The sequence below is a fragment of the Cherax quadricarinatus genome, chromosome 7 (assembly GCF_038502225.1).
Source record: "Cherax quadricarinatus isolate ZL_2023a chromosome 7, ASM3850222v1, whole genome shotgun sequence".
NCBI lineage: Eukaryota > Metazoa > Arthropoda > Malacostraca > Decapoda > Parastacidae > Cherax > Cherax quadricarinatus.
The window spans coordinates 63,320,168-63,338,674 of NC_091298.1; the positions used below are offsets into that span (position 1 = coordinate 63,320,168).

The window sequence follows — 18,507 nt, forward strand, 5'->3', positions numbered from 1 at the left end:
GGAGAATAATGGCATACAATACATACACAATAGAAAATACAATGTAATGAGGTCTTTTACTGACAACTTGACAACCAACGTTTTGCCCATCACCAGGTGGTGAGCAAAACATATTTAGTGACGGTGTGTGAGCAGTATGGTGCAGGTCTCACTATATCACCATGAGCAACTTGAAGCCTCAGTCACCTCACTAGCATGTCTACATGAACCTCGTGGCTGGAGAACCACAATCAGAGGTAAATTAGACATGTGCAACATCTGGGTATCTTTATTGTAGATGTTTCACCCATCAGTGGCTTTATTAATACAAATTCAGGGACATAACTGGAAGACAGTAGAACTATATACAGATGAGGTAATCAGTGCCCCTGCCTTGGAGGTTGAGGAACTGATTACCTCAGCCTTGGAGGTTGAGGAACTGATTACCTCAGCATTGGAGATGAGGAACTGATTACCTCAGCATTGGAGGTTGAGGAACTGATTACCTCAGCCTTGGAGGATGAGGAACTGATTACCTCAGCATTGGAGGTTGAGGAACTGATTACCTCAGCATTGGAGGTTGAGGAACTGATTACCTCAGCATTGGAGGTTGAGGAACTGATTACCTCAGCCTTGGAGGATGAGGAACTGATTACCTCAGCATTGGAAGTTGAGGAACTGATTACCTCAGCCTTGGAGGATGAGGAACTGATTACCTCAGCATTGGAGGTTGAGGAACTGATTACCTCAGCCTTGGAGGTTGAGGAACTGATTACCTCAGCCTTGGAGGATGAGGAACTGATTACCTCAGCCTTGGAGGATGAGGAACTGATTACCTCAGCCTTGGAGGATGAGGAACTGATTACCTCAGCATTGGAGGATGAGGAACTGATTACCTCAGCCTTGGAGGTTGAGGAACTGATTACCTCAGCCTTGGAGGATGAGGAACTGATTACCTTAGCCTTGGAGGTTGAGGAACTGATTACCTCAGCCTTGGAGGATGAGGAACTGATTACCTCAGCATTGAGGATGAGGGAACTGATTACCTCAGCCTTGGAGGTTGAGGAACTGTTACCTCAGCCTTGGAGGTTGAGGAACTGGATTACCTCGCCTGGAGGTTGAGGAACTGATTACCTCAGCCTTGGAGTTGAGAGGCTGATTACCTCAGCCTGGAGGTTGAGGGAACTGATTACCTGCCTGGAGGTTGAGGAACTGATTACCTCAGCCTTGGAGGTTGAGGAGCTGATTACCTTAGCCTTGGAGGATGAGGAACTGATTACCTCAGCCTTGGAGGTTGAGGAACGATTACCTCAGCCTTGGGAGGATGAGGAACTGATTACCCCTCAGCCTGGAGGTTGAGGAACTGATTACCTCAGCCTTGGAGGATGAGGAACTGATTACCTCAGCATTGGAGGATGAGGAACTGATTACCTCAGCCTTGGAGGTTGAGGAACTGATTACCTCAGCCTTGGAGGATGAGGAACTGATTACCTTAGCCTTGGAGGTTGAGGAACTGATTACCTCAGCCTTGGAGGATGAGGAACTGATTACCTCAGCATTGGAGGATGAGGAACTGATTACCTCAGCCTTGGAGGTTGAACTGATTACCTCAGCCTTGGAGGATGAGGAACTGATTACCTCAGCCTTGGAGGATGAGGAACTGATTACCTCAGCCTTGGAGGTTGAGGAACTGATTACCTCAGCCTTGGAGGTTGAGAACTGATTACCTCAGCCTTGGAGGATGAGGAACTGATTACCTTAGCTTGAGGTTGAGGGAACTGTTACACTCAGCCTTGGAGGATGAGGAACTGATTACCTCAGCATTGGAGGATGAGGGAACTGATTACCTCAGCCTTGGAGGTTGAACTGATTACCTCAGCCTTGGAGGATGAGGAACTGATTACCCTCAGCCTTGGGAGGATGAGGGAACTGATTACTCAGCCTTGGAGGTTGAGGGGAACTGATTACCTCAGCCTTGGAGGATGACTGATTACCTCAGCATTGGAGGTGATGAGGAACTGATTACCTTAGCCTGGAGGTTGAGGGAATTGATTACCTCAGCATTGGAGGATGAGGAACTGATTACCTCAGCATTGGAGGATGAGGAACTGATTACCTCAGCATTGGAGGTTGAGGAACTGATTACCTCAGCATTGGAGGATGAGGAACTGATTACCTCAGCATTGGAGGTTGAGGAACTGATTACCTCAGCATTGGAGGATGAGGAACTGATTACCTCAGCATTGGAGGATGAGGAACTGATTACCTCAGCATTGGAGGTTGAGGAACTGATTACCTCAGCCTTGGAGGATGAGGAACTGATTACCTCAGCCTTGGAGGATGAGGAGCTGATTACCTTAGCCTTGGAGGTTGAGGAACTGATTACCTCAGCCTTGGAGGATGAGGAACTGATTACCTCAGCCTTGGAGGTTGAGGAACTGATTACCTCAGCCTTGGAGGATGAGGAACTGATTACCTCAGCATTGGAGGATGAGGAACTGATTACCTCAGCCTTGGAGGTTGAGGAACTGATTACCTCAGCCTTGGAGGATGAGGAACTGATTACCTCAGCCTTGGAGGTTGAGGAACTGATTACCTCAGCCTTGGAGGATGAGGAACTGATTACCTCAGCCTTGGAGGATGAGGAACTGATTACCTCAGCCTTGGAGGATGAGGAACTGATTACCTCAGACTTGGAGGTTGAGGAACTGATTACCTCAGCCTTGGAGGATGAGGAACTGATTACCTCAGCCTTGGGATTGAGGAACTGATTACCTCAGCCTTGGAGGATGAGGAACTGATTACCTCAGCCTTGGAGGTTGAGGAACTGATTACCTCAGCCTTGGAGGATGAGGAACTGATTACCTCAGCCTTGGAGGTTGAGGAACTGATTACCTCAGCCTTGGAGGTTGAGGAACTGATTACCTCAGCCTTGGAGGTTGAGGAACTGATTACCTCAACTTTTATATATAGTTTTATCTTACAATTATGTCCTTGAATTTATATTAATAAAGCCACTGGTGGGCGAAACGTCTACAATATAAACCCAGGTGTCTGCACGTGTCTAATCTTCATCTTGTCGGAACTGTATACCATTCACGTCTAACACTACCATCGAGGTAGACAAACATTAATATATTAGAAAAAAACATAACTTCCACTGGAAAATTGCATATTTTCCCCCCCTCCCATCACTGCCAATTTTAATTATATATTTTCTTGTTGTCCTGAGAGTGTAGAGGCAGACATGACCTCGACCTCGACCCAACACCTCGCACTCACTCTATTGACGATGATTCACTCGAGGAATTCATGGCTGCTGTCTTAATTTTATGTAAAAAGTGAATAAAAATGATGAAACTGGAGAGAGACTGGAGGTGGTGTCAGTGGCGGAGACGTGGCACCGCCGCACTCACCAAAACATCACATTTGGCACACCAGCAACAAGCAACTCTGCCACATCTTATTATGGCCTCGAACTCGACCTGCCATTACAAAATTTTGTACAAGAGACATCCATCTAGTGACAAAAACAATTAAAAAAAGAGAATACGTTTACCCAAGTTTTCAGAACCAGGACGACAAACACACGTAAAATAAGAAAGAAAGCTGAACTACCGAGCACCGTCGCTTTGCTTCCTATGGTTGGCCATCCTCGATGCTACCTCCTGGATCTGGACAGATTTCCGACCCCCTTTTCTTACGCTCCCATTCGCTCTTACAAGCTCTGGTGAAGGGACAGACTAAACAAGCCCCCAACCTTCCCAACGAGCTGTAATAGAGCCCTATAGGAAATATAGGTTAGCGTAATTCTAGGGAAGAAGACGGGAGAGACCACCTTGCCTCCCGTGTACATTAGATGCCGACGTCGGGCACCCATTGACGGCCCAGCACCTCCACCACCTCCCTCCCATCGAGAATCACACCTGGAAAGCAACTTCTATACTAACATTCCCCGATTTTTAAACATCTCTCTTGATTTCTGGTAAAATAACGCGAAAACAAACGTCTTGTGTAATAAATTTAGGTTCTTTCTAATTACAAAACTGTGACTTTGAAATGCTCTCTGTTTTTTCTCCACTGTTTCTGATTCTCTATGCTTAGCGCCAATCAGGGTCACGTGACGACTTTCCTGAGAGTTGATTGGTTAAATAATATCTAACAACTTCGAATATATTTCCTCATAATATAACTATTTTACTCATGTTGAAATATACTTCATGTTGAAAATACATTACTAAAAATTAATCCCAGCTAAAAAAAAGTTAATCTGCTTGTAAAAGAAGAACAATACTGCTATATTTTTCTGAAAAATTGAATATAATAACATGCAACCCACACTAAAGAAATGCAAAATAATTTGTAGCAATATTATGTATTATAAATTTAATCGTATATTAGACATTACTTGTGTAAATAACGTATTTAATTGAGGCTTTTCCTTGTTGGCATCTAGCTGGGGAAGCTTCGCCACACGTGACTGTTCCTTTACGATATATAATTATTAAGTTTTCCTTATGAACATCTTTATTCCCTATTTACATTCATCACTTTACTCATATATAATAATAAAAACCGCAGCTACATCACATGATATAGTAATACATTGAACTGACTGGATAAGCTATATGATTTTTATTAGTTAAAGAGACGTATATTTACCATCAGTGGGATCAATGTAAAATGGCAGAGGAGACAGCTTGTTGGAGGCTACAGCAGCGGCCAGGCTGATAATACCGCCTCCACGCACGTTCAACACAAATTTATAGAGTGCGAGTGATGCAAATACACCGCAGAGCCAACCATGGCCAGCCAGTTTAGAAATGAGATCCTGAAGATATCCGTTGGGCAGATCTGCCAGACTATAGGTTTCCAGGGAGTGTACTCGACGCCCCTCGATGTTCTTTGTGACCTTCTGCATCGTTATATGACGGAGGTGTGTCGCCTGACACACCGTCACACTGAGCACTGTGAGTCACCTGGTCTACCCCACACCTCTCACCTCTGCTCTCCCCTCACACATCTCTTGACTTTCCCCCCCCACACCTCACCTCTGGTCCCCCCCATACCACATCTCTCCTCTGTACCCTCCCCACACCTCTCATCTCTCCTCTGTACCCTCCCCACACCTCTCATCTCTCCTCTGTACCCTCCCCACACTTCTCATCTCTCCTCTGGACCCTCCCCACACCTCTCATCTCTCCTTTGGACCCTCCCTACACCTCTCATCTCTCCTCTGTACCCTCCCCACACCTCTCATCTCTCCTCTGTACCCTCCCCACACTTCTCATCTCTCCTCTGGACCCTCCCCACACCTCTCATCTCTCCTCTGGACCCTCCCTACACCTCTCATCTCTCCTCTGTACCCTCCCCACACCTCTCATCTCTCCTCTGTACCCTCCCCACACTTCTCATCTCTCCTCTGGACCCTCCCCACACCTCTCATCTCTCCTCTGGACCCTCCCCACACCTCTCATCTCTCCTCTGTACCCTCCCCACACCTCTCATCTCTCCTCTGTACCCTCCCCACACTTCTCATCTCTCCTCTGGACCCTCCCCACACCTCTCATCTCTCCTCTGGACCCTCCCCACACTTCTCATCTCTCCTCTGGACCCTCCCCACACCTCTCATCTCTCCTCTGTACCCTCCCCACACTTCTCATCTCTCCTCTGGACCCTCCCCACACCTCTCATCTCTCCTCTGTACCCTCCCCACACCTCTCATTTCTCCTCTGGACCCTCCCCACACCTCTCATCTCTCCTCTGTACCCTCCCCACACCTCTCATCTCCCCTCTGTACCCTCCCCACACCTCTCATCTCTCCTCTGTACCCTCCCCACACCTCTCATCTCTCCTCTGGACCCTCCCCACACTTCTCATCTCTCCTCTGTACCCTCCCCACACCTCTCATCTCTCCTCTGGACCCTCCCCACACCTCTCATCTCTCCTCTGGACCCTCCCTCCCCATACTTCTCTTTCCTCTGGACCCTCCCCACACCTCGTATCTCTCCTTTAGCCCTCCCAACACTTATCATCTCTCCTTTGGACCCTTCCCCCACACCTCTTATCTCTTTTATCTCTCCCTACACCTTCCATCTCTCTTTTAGCCTTCCCCACACTTATCATCTCTCCTCTAGACCCTCCCCACACCTCTCATCACCTCTGGCCCTCCCCACACCTCTCATCACCTCTGGCCCTCCCCACACCTTTCATCTCTCCTCTTCCCACCACACTTTTCATCTCTCCTCTAGCTTTCCCAGCCTCCCATCTTCTAGTCTTCCCACACCTCACCTCCCACCTCTCTAGCCATCACACCTCTCATCTCTCCTCTAGCCTCCACCCACTCCTCTCATCTCGCACATCTCCTCTAGTCCCTCACACTTCTCTTCCCCTGGCAACATTTCCTGGACTGGGACTGACTTACCCCTCAAGAGAGGTTCCTTGACACTAGTGAGGGGCTCTTGATCAAGGGAATGGATCTTTGCTCCAGTTCCCTGAATTGAGCCTGAATACCTTCTGCCCCCTCCCCCACATGCACTGTATAATCCTATGGGTTTAGCACTTCCCCATGGTTATAATAATGGGACTGACATTCCTATATATAAATTTTTACCCTTGTGGGTTTAGTGCTTAGTTTTGATTGTAATACATGTATGTATAAATTTGACAAATTTTGGTTTATTATGTTAATTTCTACACAATTCACTATTAATATAAAACCATTGTAAAGATTTTAAATTATATATGAGGCCTAAATAAAGTTTTCATGTATTCTTGGATTCATTTAATTTTTTATGTAATATTCTATATTATACAGTGGTACCTCGAGTTACGAACTTAATTTGTTCCAGAAGGCTGTTCGAGTGCTGATACCGAACGAATTTGTTCCCATAAGGAATAGTGTAAATTAGATTAGTCCGTTTCAGTCCCCCAAAAATACACTTACAAAAGCACTTACAAAAATACACTTACATAATTGTTCGAGTTGGGAGCTGTTCCAAGCTCGAGGTACCACTGTATAAGACCTCTGCATTAACACACTTGCTGTCCAGACTTCAGAAATTAATATTGCTTCTGGTGTCCACTTTTTTGAAATGCTAGAGCATTTTTTTCTGAAGTTAGTAACACCAAAAGTACAAAATTTGATGGAATTTTTTTTTATAGAATTATGCAGCTGCAGAGTTAAGCAGTCTTCGCGCAGTTTATGCATCGGCAATTTTACTAATTTTGAGTCTTATTTTGAATATTCCATTGCTATATTCAAGCAAATATTTATCTAAGATGCCTTCCGATCTATGGATTGAACAAGAAACTGCCCATTCAACTATTGCAGTGACTATAAAGTGCACAGAAGTTGGTAATTTGCCCATTTTTTCACAAAATTAAAAAAATACCAATTTAAAAATAGTCCAAAATAAATAATGTAGGCATTCCTGGGACTAAAATAGAATTTCTTCTGTTCATGAGTCATGTTTCCAGGCCTCTCCTATCTTACTCTTGCCTTCCATTTTGAGTTCTTAATCACACACAAAAGTAGAAGATTTACTCTATTTCTCAGATAATAAAATATATCCAGAAATGATTGTTTATAGTTTGTGGTGTGCCAATATTTGAATCAGCCCTATTAAAAGCACATAAAATAGACTGGGGCTGTAGGGAAGCCTTACCTGTCTTAAGGAAAATAGGCAAAAATCAACTATTTCTGCTACTTTGAGCTCAGTTTTAAACTATTTCTGCTCCTGAAAGCAATCAAAATCAACCTATTTCAGTAGTGTAGCTTTCATTCTATCAAATGATACCAAGAAATGGCTAATGAAACCTTGAAAACCATCCAAGAAAACACCTCGAAGTTTTTATTGTAAACTATCCTTCTGTCAGAGTTTTGTTTTTCCATCATGCACTGTGTAGGGCAGGATTTTTTTTTGTACTGTGTACACTCACTGCACAAACAATTTCTCTCATATCTAGGCCAAAATTTATTGCTCACAGCTTATCTGAGTGAGCTGAGCTCATGATGTAGAACTACGTGAAGGACCTTGTCCTCAGTGAAGTAGTTCTACATGATGGCCACTGAATGAGTTAACTTAGGATAACCCAACAAAAGTCATTCACTATGATCTTTGTCCATTGCGACCCATATTGTTGGGATCTTATTGAAATGTACAGTATGTTCATGCCATCTTTGTATTTTAACAAATAATGATTATGGAAACAAAACCAAAAGCTACAAGACATGGCAGCTGTTAGTACAGTAGTATGAATTTACAGTATGTAAATTCATTGGGTTTATGTTATAATATTGTCTCTTTCTTGTGCAGCAGTGTTTGACACTAAAGCAAACTTTCATCTTTTTTTGCAGCTTCATTAAGATACATATGTACTCTATGGCTTTAGTCCTAAATTGGTCTTCTTTCTCTTTATGCAAAGGAGAAAGATTCTCAGGTAGTCATTGAACATCTTCCCTTCTTCCACATATTGTATGTGGAACAAGTTAAAACATTCCAACACTTGTAAAATGCTCCAAACTTCAGAACACCCATGACCTAACCTGATTCTATTTTCCCCTTCTCCCTCTTCCCCTTTCCTCCTTCCTCTTTCTCCTTTTTTTTTTTTTTCTTCTGCCTTGAGTATTTGGTCCATTATTACTTTTTCCCCCCTTCTGGGCCCCTAGCTCCCTTGCAGTGCTCCTCTTTCTTAGTCTTCGACTGACTCCACTACTACTACTTCTACCTCTACCACTACCTCTCTCCTTCCTTTCCTGCTACAGTACTTCTCTTGTCCCGTCCCTGTCTGCTGCTGGCCTATATATACTCCCTCCTCTCCTTTTTGTTAGTGTGACTTTGTAAATGGTCTAAGTCGGCCTGAAATGTCGTCGTAAGCTCTTCTCTCTTATGTGCGAGTTATTTTTCTGTGGATACTCTTTGTTTTATTATGTTTCTCACTGACAAATAGGGCTGCATTGGTCTTCTAAATTATCATGTCATGCTATGTCTGAGGTAATTTTTTGAAAGCTCCTTATGCTTACAGATATACAGTGTAATGTATAATTTATGCAATTTGCAGTTGGTCGTACAGAGCCCAATCTTGATGACCTGGGCTTGGCATTCCACGACATGGGGATATCTGTGCCTGAACTTGAAGAATACATCAACAACGTAGACTGCCCCGCATTCCCCCATTTACTCCCATCTCTGCCAGTGCCACGGACATCTAACCTCAATTTCCTCAAGCCAGGCTCTAGGGAGTTACTGTCTCGGCCAATCCACATCCACGAGCACTTGCCACCCATGTATCCAGAGAAAGAGGGTGAACCACTTGTCTTTAAATGTTTTGATAGTATGGCAAAATTCTAGTAACAGATTCCTCTTCTTCACCTGACAGGTTTGCTCGTTTTAGTAGTTAGGGTAACACCTTACACAGAAAGGTGACGTAGCTTTAGTGAACATATAAAATAAGGTGTTTTATATATGCATTTATTAGGTTTCATTTCTGTCATTTTCTGAATATTCTTCATACAGTTTATACATTTTTAAGTACAGTAATATTAATGAATATTAAGTTAGTAGAAGATTAATATGTATATTGTAAATTCATGAAATAATTTATTGCTACCTTGGCCTCTAGATTTTTAAGCATGTTTTATTATTCAGTTTGATATCTCGCCGACTTTTTGAAACTAGAAAAGCTTTAGTAAATATTGTTAGATTAGCTATTTGTTATCACTTTCTTTGCAAATAGGTAAAATAGATTGGAATAATCATAGGCTCACAGAAGCTGTTATTGTAAAGAGTACTGCACAAAATATTTGTGTAAGCCTTAATATATTTTGTTTATAATGTTTTAGGAAACTTTTTGCCTGCTTGTATATTGGCTACTGCATCTCCCTAGTATATTTGTCTCACACTAGTATTTTCATTAGATTAAAGACTATCTGCTTAAAGCAGGCAGAATTTTTCTACATTTGATGCCCTAATTATTTCAAGAACTTGCAGTATCTTAGACACAGAAGCACTGCCTAAAGTATTCCATTGAGATTTGCTAAATAATTATATTTATGTCTAGAAGTATGCATCACCACATTTTTTTTTCTTTTATGACTGCAGAAGAAGAACTGGATGTGAAGGTGAATTCTAACCTTAATGAAGCCATGGGTGAGAACTCCTCTCCTACGCCCTCCCCTCAGCCAGCTGTCAAGCGATCCTCAGATAGTGATGCATCTCCAGCAAAGAAGGCAAAGTAAGAGCATCTTTTTTCCCCAAGTTTTATTCTTTTTATATTGCATGTCTTATCAGTTGTCTTTCACCTAGCTAGGGTGACCTCAAAAAAGGAAACATTTATCATAATTCATTCAATAGTTGTGTGCAGATGTCACAGTTTAAGTAACCCTCCCAACTGCAACATCCCCACCCCTTTTTCAGAGGGCAGACACTGTACTTCCCACACTCCACATTACATGAAATCTCTAAAACCAGTTGTCTCCATCCACCCTGATATAATATGCTTGTGCATGCCTGCTAGATGCTCAAGCCCTTACCATTCAAAGCTTCCTTCACATCATCCCTCAAACCCTTCTTGGGATGGCCTCTACACTTTTTTTTTTTTCACCTCAGATTTATACAATCCTGCTCCATCCTCTAAATGCTCAGACCACCACAATTATTTCTGTTCTAATTTCTACTCTCTGAATTCTTTTCATAATAATGACGTCATACATTGCTTTCAAACATGACATCTCTGCCTCCAGCCACCTGCTCAATGCAGTATTTTTGGCTTATGCCTCACACCCTTATAAATGTTAATGCTTTTTATGTACCATGTAACTAATGTTAATATATTTACTTGCATTAATAAATAACAAAAAGGCACAATACCGTGACTGGAACGATACACAAATAACCCGCACATAAAAGAGAGAAGCTTACGACGACGTTTCGGTCCGACTTGGACCATTGACAAAGTCACACTAACAGAGGTGGAGCAGGACGGCTATATATAGGCAGGAAGAGGTGGAGGTAGTAGTAGTAGTAGTAGTAGTACAAAAATTGTATATAATACCGACAGGATGAAATTAAGACACATGCACAACACCCGGGCATCCCCATCGTAGACGTTTCGCCATCCAGCCAGCCACTGGATGGCGAAACGTCCACAACAAAGATAACCAGACGCCGCACATGTGTCTTAATTTCATCAGTAGTTGTAGTAGAAGAAGAAGAGGTAGTAGTAGTGGTAGGGGTAGAAGTGGGAAATAAGGAAGACGAGCCAGTCAAATACAAAGGAAGGGGAGCACTGCAAGAGAGCTAGATATCCACAGAGGGAGAGCAAGCGCACAGAGGTGCGTGAAAGGGGAAGTGGTGAAATAAAATAAATGAAGAAGGAACAGAAACACGAGACAGGAGAGAGAAAGACAACCCAGAGGAGAAAAGGAGAGAGGAAAGGGGAAGAGGAAGAAGAAAAAGTAAAAGAAGAAGAAAAAGAAAAAATGAGGATTCAGGTTAAGTCACGGGTGTTCTGAAGTTTGGAGCATTTTACAATGTAGTGGGAGAGGAAGGCATCTACAGAGACGAAGCCAGGGCTAAGGTTCATACAAGGAAAGTTGTGTATTAGAGAGGATTCAACTAGACGGCGACTGTTCGAGTTGGAAGTAGGGAAGACAGTTTTAGCAGAAGACCAGTCAATAGGATGGCTATGATCTCTGACATGACAGAAAAGAGCATTGTTTGTGTTGGCAAGCCTAACACTATTTTTGTGCTCCCTAAGTCTGTCAGAAAGAGATCGACCAGTTTCTCCGAAGTATTGAAGAGGACAGGAGGAGCAAGAAATAGAGTAGACACCAGGAACATCTGTAGAGGGAGGAGAGGTATGAACGAGATTAGTGTGAAGAGTGTTAGGCTGGCGGAAGGTAAGCTTGATGTCTAAGGGACGGAGAGAATTGTTGAGATTAGAAAGACCGGAAATGTAGGGAAGGCAGAGGATAGAAGAGTTCCCATGAGTAGAGAGTTTGGGAGAGAAGAAATTGCATTTAGCACGTGAGAGGGCAGAGTCTATGAAATGGGAAGGGTAGCCAAGACGGGAGAACGAATTATGAAGAGTGGAAATTTCTGCTGGAAGGAACTGAGGATCACAGATGCGGAGGGCACGGAGATAAGAACACTTTTCTTGACAGGGGAAACATGATAGGAAAAGTAGTGAATGTACATGCCACTGTGCATAGGTTTACTTGCATTATTTATTGGTTTGCTCTTGCTATAATAACATCAAAGTCACTCCTCATACAGTACTAAAATCACTGTACAGTGGACCCCCGCATAACGATTACCTCCGAATGTGACCAATTATGTAAGTGTATTTATGTAAGTGCGTTTGTACGTGTATGTTTGGGGGTCTGAAATGGACTAATCTACTTCACAATATTTCTTATGGGAACAAATTCGGTCAGTACTGGCACCTGAACATACTTCTGGAGTGAAAAAAAAATCGTTAACCGGGGGTCCACTGTATCTCCTTTACTATTGTTCATTTACTATGTACATACATTGGTATCACTTTTGTATATATTATTTGAAGTTTATCATTTGCACACTGTGTATCCCTTTTCATTAATACAGTGGACCCTCGACCAGCGATGGCATCGATTAACGATAAATCTGACTAGCAATACATTTTATCGCAAAAATTTTGCCTCGATTAGCGCTAAAAAACTCTACCAACACTATTCCTTCTGTCTGAGACGCGTCCACTTCTGGCCAGTGTTTACAAGCCAGCCAGCCACTGCGGTCGCTTCCAAGCATACAATCGGAACATTTCATATTATCACAGCCTTTTTAGTGATTGCACCTGCAAAATAAGTCACCATGGGCCCCAAGAAAGCTTCTAGTGCCAACCCTACAGCAAAAAGGGTGAGAATTACTATGGATATGAAGAAAGAGATCATTGCTAAGTATGAAAGTGGAGTGCATGTCTCTGAGCTGGCCAGGCTGTACACAAAACCCCAATCAACCATCGCTACTATTGTGGCCAAGAAAACGGCAATCAAGGAAGCTGTTCTTGCCAAAGGTGCAACTATGTTTTCGAAACTGAGATCGCAAGTGATAGAAGATGTTGAGAGACTGTTATTGGTATGGATAAACGAAAAACAGATAGCAGGAGATAGCATCTCTCAAGCGATCATATGTGAAAAGGCTAGGAAGTTGCATGACGATTTAATTAGAAAAATGCCAGCAACTAGTGGTGTTATGAGTGAATTTAAGGCCAGCAAAGGTTGGTTTGAGAGATTTAAGAATTGTAGTGGCATACATAGTGTGATAAGGCATGGTGAGGCTGCCAGTTTGGACCAAAAAGCAGCTGAAAAATATGTGCAGGAATTCAAGGAGTACATAGACAGTGAAGGACTGAAACCTGAACAAGTGTTTAATGGTGACACTGACAATGTTGTGAAACACGTTAGGAATGTCATAAAGGAACGGGAGGTACAGGCTTCTATTGGGCAGATATGTTGTGCGACAGAGGTCCAGTGACTCTCAAGCTGGTCCTAGTGGCATTAAAAGAAGGGAAGTAACCCCAAAAAAGGACTAGCCACCTCAAGTCCTAATGGAAGGGGATTCCCCTTCTAAACACGAAGACCATCAACACACTCCCCTCTTCCCATCCCATCAATCATCACCAGATCTTCAATAAAGGTAAGTGTCATGTAACTGTGCATGTCTTCTTCAGTTTGTGTGTATTAAAATTAATATTTCATGTGTTAAAATTTTTTTTTTCAATACTTTTGGGTGTCTTGCACGGATTAATTTGATTTCCATTATTTCTTATGGGGAAAATTAACTTGACTAACGATTATTTTGACTAACGATGAGCTCTCAGGAACGGATTAATAGCGTTAGTCGAGGGTCCACTGTATTAATATTTGCACAATATTGATACACTTTTAAAGTCCTAGTTTAGGAAGAAAATAGGTCTGTATTTGTTATTCATGTTCTGAATAACCAGTTTATTTATTGTAATATTTGTGGTCCTCTGACTTAAACCAGTAACAGTATCTTGATTCAAGGAATTGGAGCTATCCTCTCCTCCATTCCCCAGGTACTGTATGACTTTAATGAGTTAAGTACAGTGATACCCCAAGTTTCATACAGCTCCCAACTTGAACAATTATGTAAGTGTTGTATTGTAAGTGCTTTTGTAAGCGTATTTTTGGGGGTCTGAAACGGACTAATCTAATTTACATCATTTCTTATGGGAACAAATTCGTTCAGTATCGGCACTCGAACAGCCTTCTGGAATGAATTATTGCTGAAACTCGGGATACCACTATACATCCTCACAAATATTATAGCAGTTTATGTCACGTATATTTGTAATTCATCATTTCTCCTGTAGCTTGGCTTGCAGAATTTTTCCATGTGTTTTTCTTTTCATGAAGAGAGAAATAATTTTCTATATATACAGTGGTACCTCTAATTTTGAACAGCTCCCAACTCAAACAATTATGTAAGTGTATTTTTGTAAGTGCTTTTGCAAGTGTATTTTTGGGGTCTGAATTGGACTAATTCACATTATTCCTTGTGGGAACAAATTTCGGCTGAAATTCAAGGTACCACTGTATGTATGCATTTTTTTGAACACTTCAGCTGTTTCCCACCGAGGCTTAATGTTTAAAGACTGTCTGTAGTGCACACCCCTATTCCTTTTAGGCTTTTGACAGCCTTGCTGTAAGCTTAGTATTTCTGTCTCATGACCAGTGGACGAGGAGTGAGCCTTCACCACTTCTTGTGCTGAATAACTTGCATGTTCATAGTGTGTCTGTAAAATACAGTATAATAATAGTTAAGAGATTTTGTGGTATATTAATGCTTTACTGAAGTAACTTGAATGTTTTTTTCAGGTATTCCTTAGAGGATGAGGGTCAGCCAGTGAGGGAGATTGTGAGTGTGATGATGACTACTTCTGGTTTTATCTCCTCTGCTCGAGAAGGAAAATTACCGGAGGCACGATGTCCAAATATTCCCATGGCAACCCCCCGCAGCTCTTCTCCTTCTGTAGCTGGTGTGGCTGGAAAGAAGAAATTGAATGTGGAGAAATTGATAAGGCAAAAGAATAATCAGGGAGGGACAGGAAGACCAATGCCAAACAAGCCTCCACGACCACTGAAGATTAAAGCTAAAGACAAATCTATCAGCAAAGGCTTAAAGATCCCAAAGGTGCCACAAGCCAGACCACCACTACCACACCATCCACCAGGACATCCTACTACACCAGGAGCAATGCCAGTGCCACCCAAACTGAAGATGCCTATGCCCAAACTTGCCGTGCCTAAGTTTCCCAACCCCAAACCTCCAACTCCAAAGACTCCCACATCTAAAGCAACCCCTCCCAAATCATCTCCTCCAAAGATGTCTACACCCAAAATCTCAATGCCTAAGTCTTCAACCCCCAAAATAAAAGTTCCAAAACCTCCTAAAATTCCAAAATCAGAAACCAAGAAGCCTTCTACCCCAAAGACCAAAGAACCAGGAAAGGAGGGTGAGACCAAGAAAATAAAGAAAGAAAAAGAACCAGGGAAAAAACCTAAAGAAAGTAAAAAAGAGAAGGATCCAACAAAAAAGAACAAAGAGCCTAAAGAAGCAAAGGAACCCAAGGAGAACAAAGAGACCAAAAAGGATAAAGATAGTAAGAAAGAGAAGGAATCTAAAAAAGAGAAAGAAATCAAGAAGGAAAAAGAAAATAAGAAGGAGAAGGAAAGAGAACGAGAACTGATCTTGGCTTTGGCGTCTTCTTCAGCTGTCACTGTAACTTCAATACCAGCTCCTAGTAAATCACAGGACATACCAGTACAAGACAAGGCTGAAGGTAAATCAAAATTGAGTATATTCAAGAAAATCAACAAAACTAAAGACATGAAGGACCAGGATCGTCCAGGAGAGCGTGATGCCCAGCAGTCTCGAGATAGTTCTCCAGATCTCATGATAGACGAAACTCCTGCTCGATTAGGGCAGCGTCGACCTCCTGAAGAGCTGACTATAATCGATAACCCAATTCGTCGGTTAGATACCCCAATGGATGATATGGTAAGATCGCCTGAAGACTTTCCTTCATACCACGATGACATGTCACCTCCAGGCACTCCGTCAACTCCCAGAACTCCAGAAATACCACATATGCCCATCCGTAAAATTTCAGAAAAACGCAAGGGCAAAGAAAAGACTAAGGAAAAAAGACCAAGGAAAGATCGTTCCAAATCACCCAAGTGTGGATTCAGTCCTGGTCATCGAGAAATGTGTGAATTTGAGACTCCTGAGCGGCCCAAAACTCCAGAACTTGGTTTACCCATAGGGAGTCTTTTGGGTCCTTCTACTGCCCCCTTCTCACTTCCAGCTTTTCCTACTGCCCCAGGATTTATTCCACCCTTCTCTAGGTTTCCTTTCATTCCTCCATTCGGTGGACCACCACCTCGCCCAGGTCTACCTCATCCACCCATGCCAGACCTCCGATTACCCCCACATCCTTTCCTTCCAAGACCTCCCATAAAACGTCAGCTGGACGATGACCATTTGTTGTCCTTAGATGAAGCTGAAAATCTTGAACGTCCCTTAACCCCAAGACATGCTCGTGATTCCAGCCCATTGCCTGTAACCAGTCATCCATCTCCTCTGCGGTCACCCTCTCCTGCTCAACTGTCGGCAACTCCTCCTCGTCCTCGGACCCCTGCTCATCATTCTCCCCCACCTCCAATGCCTAAAATGAAAATAGAAAAATTTGAAAAAACTGACAAAGAAAAGGTGTGTTAATTGCATTTCATATTCCTATTTTCTGGATGGTGGTTTGATATTCAGTTTTCATGACTTTATTTTTGTCATATAGTACATGTATACATTGTAGTATACTGTATATTAAAGTATATGAGATAGGAGTGTATGGAAGTGAGCAGTTTTTATTGGATATGCTGTTGGAGTGTGAGCAGGATAACATTTATAAGGGGATTCAGGGGAAACTGGTTAGCTAGACTTGAGTTCTGGAGGTAGGAAGGGCAGTGCCTGCACTCTGAAGGAAGGATGGAGATGCTGCAGATGAATTGTGATGTCAGCACAATTCTGGCAAAATAGTGATTGAATGAATTATGGTAAATGTTTTTTTTTTTTTTTTTTTTTTTTTTTTTGTTTTTTTTTTTTTTTTTTTTTTTTTTTTTCTTTGGTCACCCTTCCTTGGCAGGTGGCTGTCAAAGTAAAAAAAAAAACTTTTTTTTTTTAATTTGAAAGTATCAAATCTTAATTAACAGTTAATTGAAGTATTATATGTTTCCAGAGGAAAGGAAAAATGGGAGTAGTAATGTGTGATTAATTTCATTTCTTTGTACAATATCTTATTTCACTGTTTTTTGCCACTTAATCTATGCTCTAAAGTATTTTTTCGTATCATTATTAACCCGTAAATGGTCCAAACGTATATATACGTTTTTACCGCTAGTGCCCCAAACGTATATATACGTTTTATGTGTCATACATTTAACATTGCCACGATGAGCCTAAGTCACCTAGACATGAGAGAATGGGTGTGCGCACTCACTGTGTGCCATATTAAAATAATCGGGGATGATGTTATCTGGTTCATGAGTGAAGGGTTTCACTGATCCTCTCATTGAATGCAAAACTGATTTAGGAATTGTCAGTTGTTTACATTTAAGTTTTGTTTTCAGAAGAAAGAGCACAAAAAGGAAAAGAAAGAAAAGGAGAAGGAGAAAGAAAAGGAAAAAGTTAAGAAAAAAAAAGACAAGAAGGATAAAGAAAAAGAAAAGGAGAAGTCTGATAAAAAGAAGGAAAAGACAAAGCTTGATAAAAAAGAGAAGAAAATCAAGAAGGAGAGGGATGATGGCGCCAGTGTTCCACGAATCATGATGAAGTTAGCATCAACTTCAGGAAGCTCGCCTCCACGTCCGGCTGCTCCACGCCCTGTGGATACTACTGCTATGCCCAAACTGTGAGTAGTGTGCTGGTTTTCCTGTATGTTTGTAACAGCAAGTGTTCAGTAATTCCCAGCTCTTCATTCTTTGCATCAGGCTGACACATAGGTTATTGAAATTTGGATTATTTTTTATTAATTTGTAAATACCTGTATTGTTATTGTTATACTAATTATTAAGTTATCAAAAAAATTGCTCTTTTTATAAAGCAAACCACAGAACTGGTGGGGTTTGTACCCACGGTGAACGAGTCCTAAGAGTTGCCATGGGTTCAGGTCTCGCCTGTTCCATGGTTTGTGCACAATCATGTTACTACGATTTAGTGAGTCATTGCTGTTTTTAATGTAACGATAATAAGTAGCATTAATAATAGCAATATTGATTAAAATACATAAAATAATGCAATCTGAGGGGTCTGGTTGAGAAGAAATATATGGACTCTTATGGTGTACTTCACATTATTGTGCAGAAAAGATGTTTGCTGAATAAGTTTGTTGGAACAATATTTCTATCTTGAAAGACTGAAATGTTGTTTTGATAAAAGCTTGTTCTGCAAATGTATCTTTTTCTTC

At 41.9% G+C, this 18,507-nt stretch overlaps 2 protein-coding genes across 13 annotated transcripts in view; one reads left to right on the top strand and one right to left on the bottom strand.

The window, feature by feature from the left end:
* LOC128686933 (SOSS complex subunit B1) overlaps nucleotides 1-4,782 on the bottom strand; it is a 90,647-nt gene extending 85,865 nt beyond the window's left edge. For 2 of the 7 annotated variants that reach the window (XM_070082613.1, XM_070082610.1), the window contains exon 1: nucleotides 3,598-3,873. In XM_070082613.1, coding sequence (XP_069938714.1) covers nucleotides 3,598-3,632 — 35 coding nt within the window. In that variant the 5' untranslated portion in view covers nucleotides 3,633-3,873. Of the gene's footprint in view, nucleotides 1-3,261; nucleotides 3,427-3,597; nucleotides 3,878-4,641 lie in introns of those variants that run through there. The other 5 variants (XM_070082612.1, XM_070082616.1, XM_070082611.1 and 2 more) reach the window with 5 other exon arrangements.
* A 1-nt stretch (nucleotide 4,783) lies between these two features.
* The window catches only part of Taf3 (TBP-associated factor 3), a 36,046-nt gene continuing 22,322 nt past the window's right edge, over nucleotides 4,784-18,507 (top strand). For 5 of the 6 annotated variants that reach the window (XR_008406734.2, XM_053774213.2, XM_053774214.2 and 2 more), the window contains exons 1-5: nucleotides 4,784-4,949; nucleotides 9,043-9,285; nucleotides 10,083-10,215; nucleotides 14,864-16,757; nucleotides 17,672-17,952. Coding sequence is in view for 5 of the 6 variants with exons in the window: in XM_053774213.2 (XP_053630188.1) it covers nucleotides 4,784-4,949; nucleotides 9,043-9,285; nucleotides 10,083-10,215; nucleotides 14,864-16,757; nucleotides 17,672-17,952 (2,717 nt within the window). In the remaining variant the exon portion in view is untranslated. The remainder of the gene's footprint in view (nucleotides 4,950-9,042; nucleotides 9,286-10,082; nucleotides 10,216-14,863; nucleotides 16,758-17,671; nucleotides 17,953-18,507) is intronic. The other variant, XM_053774215.2, reaches the window with a different exon arrangement.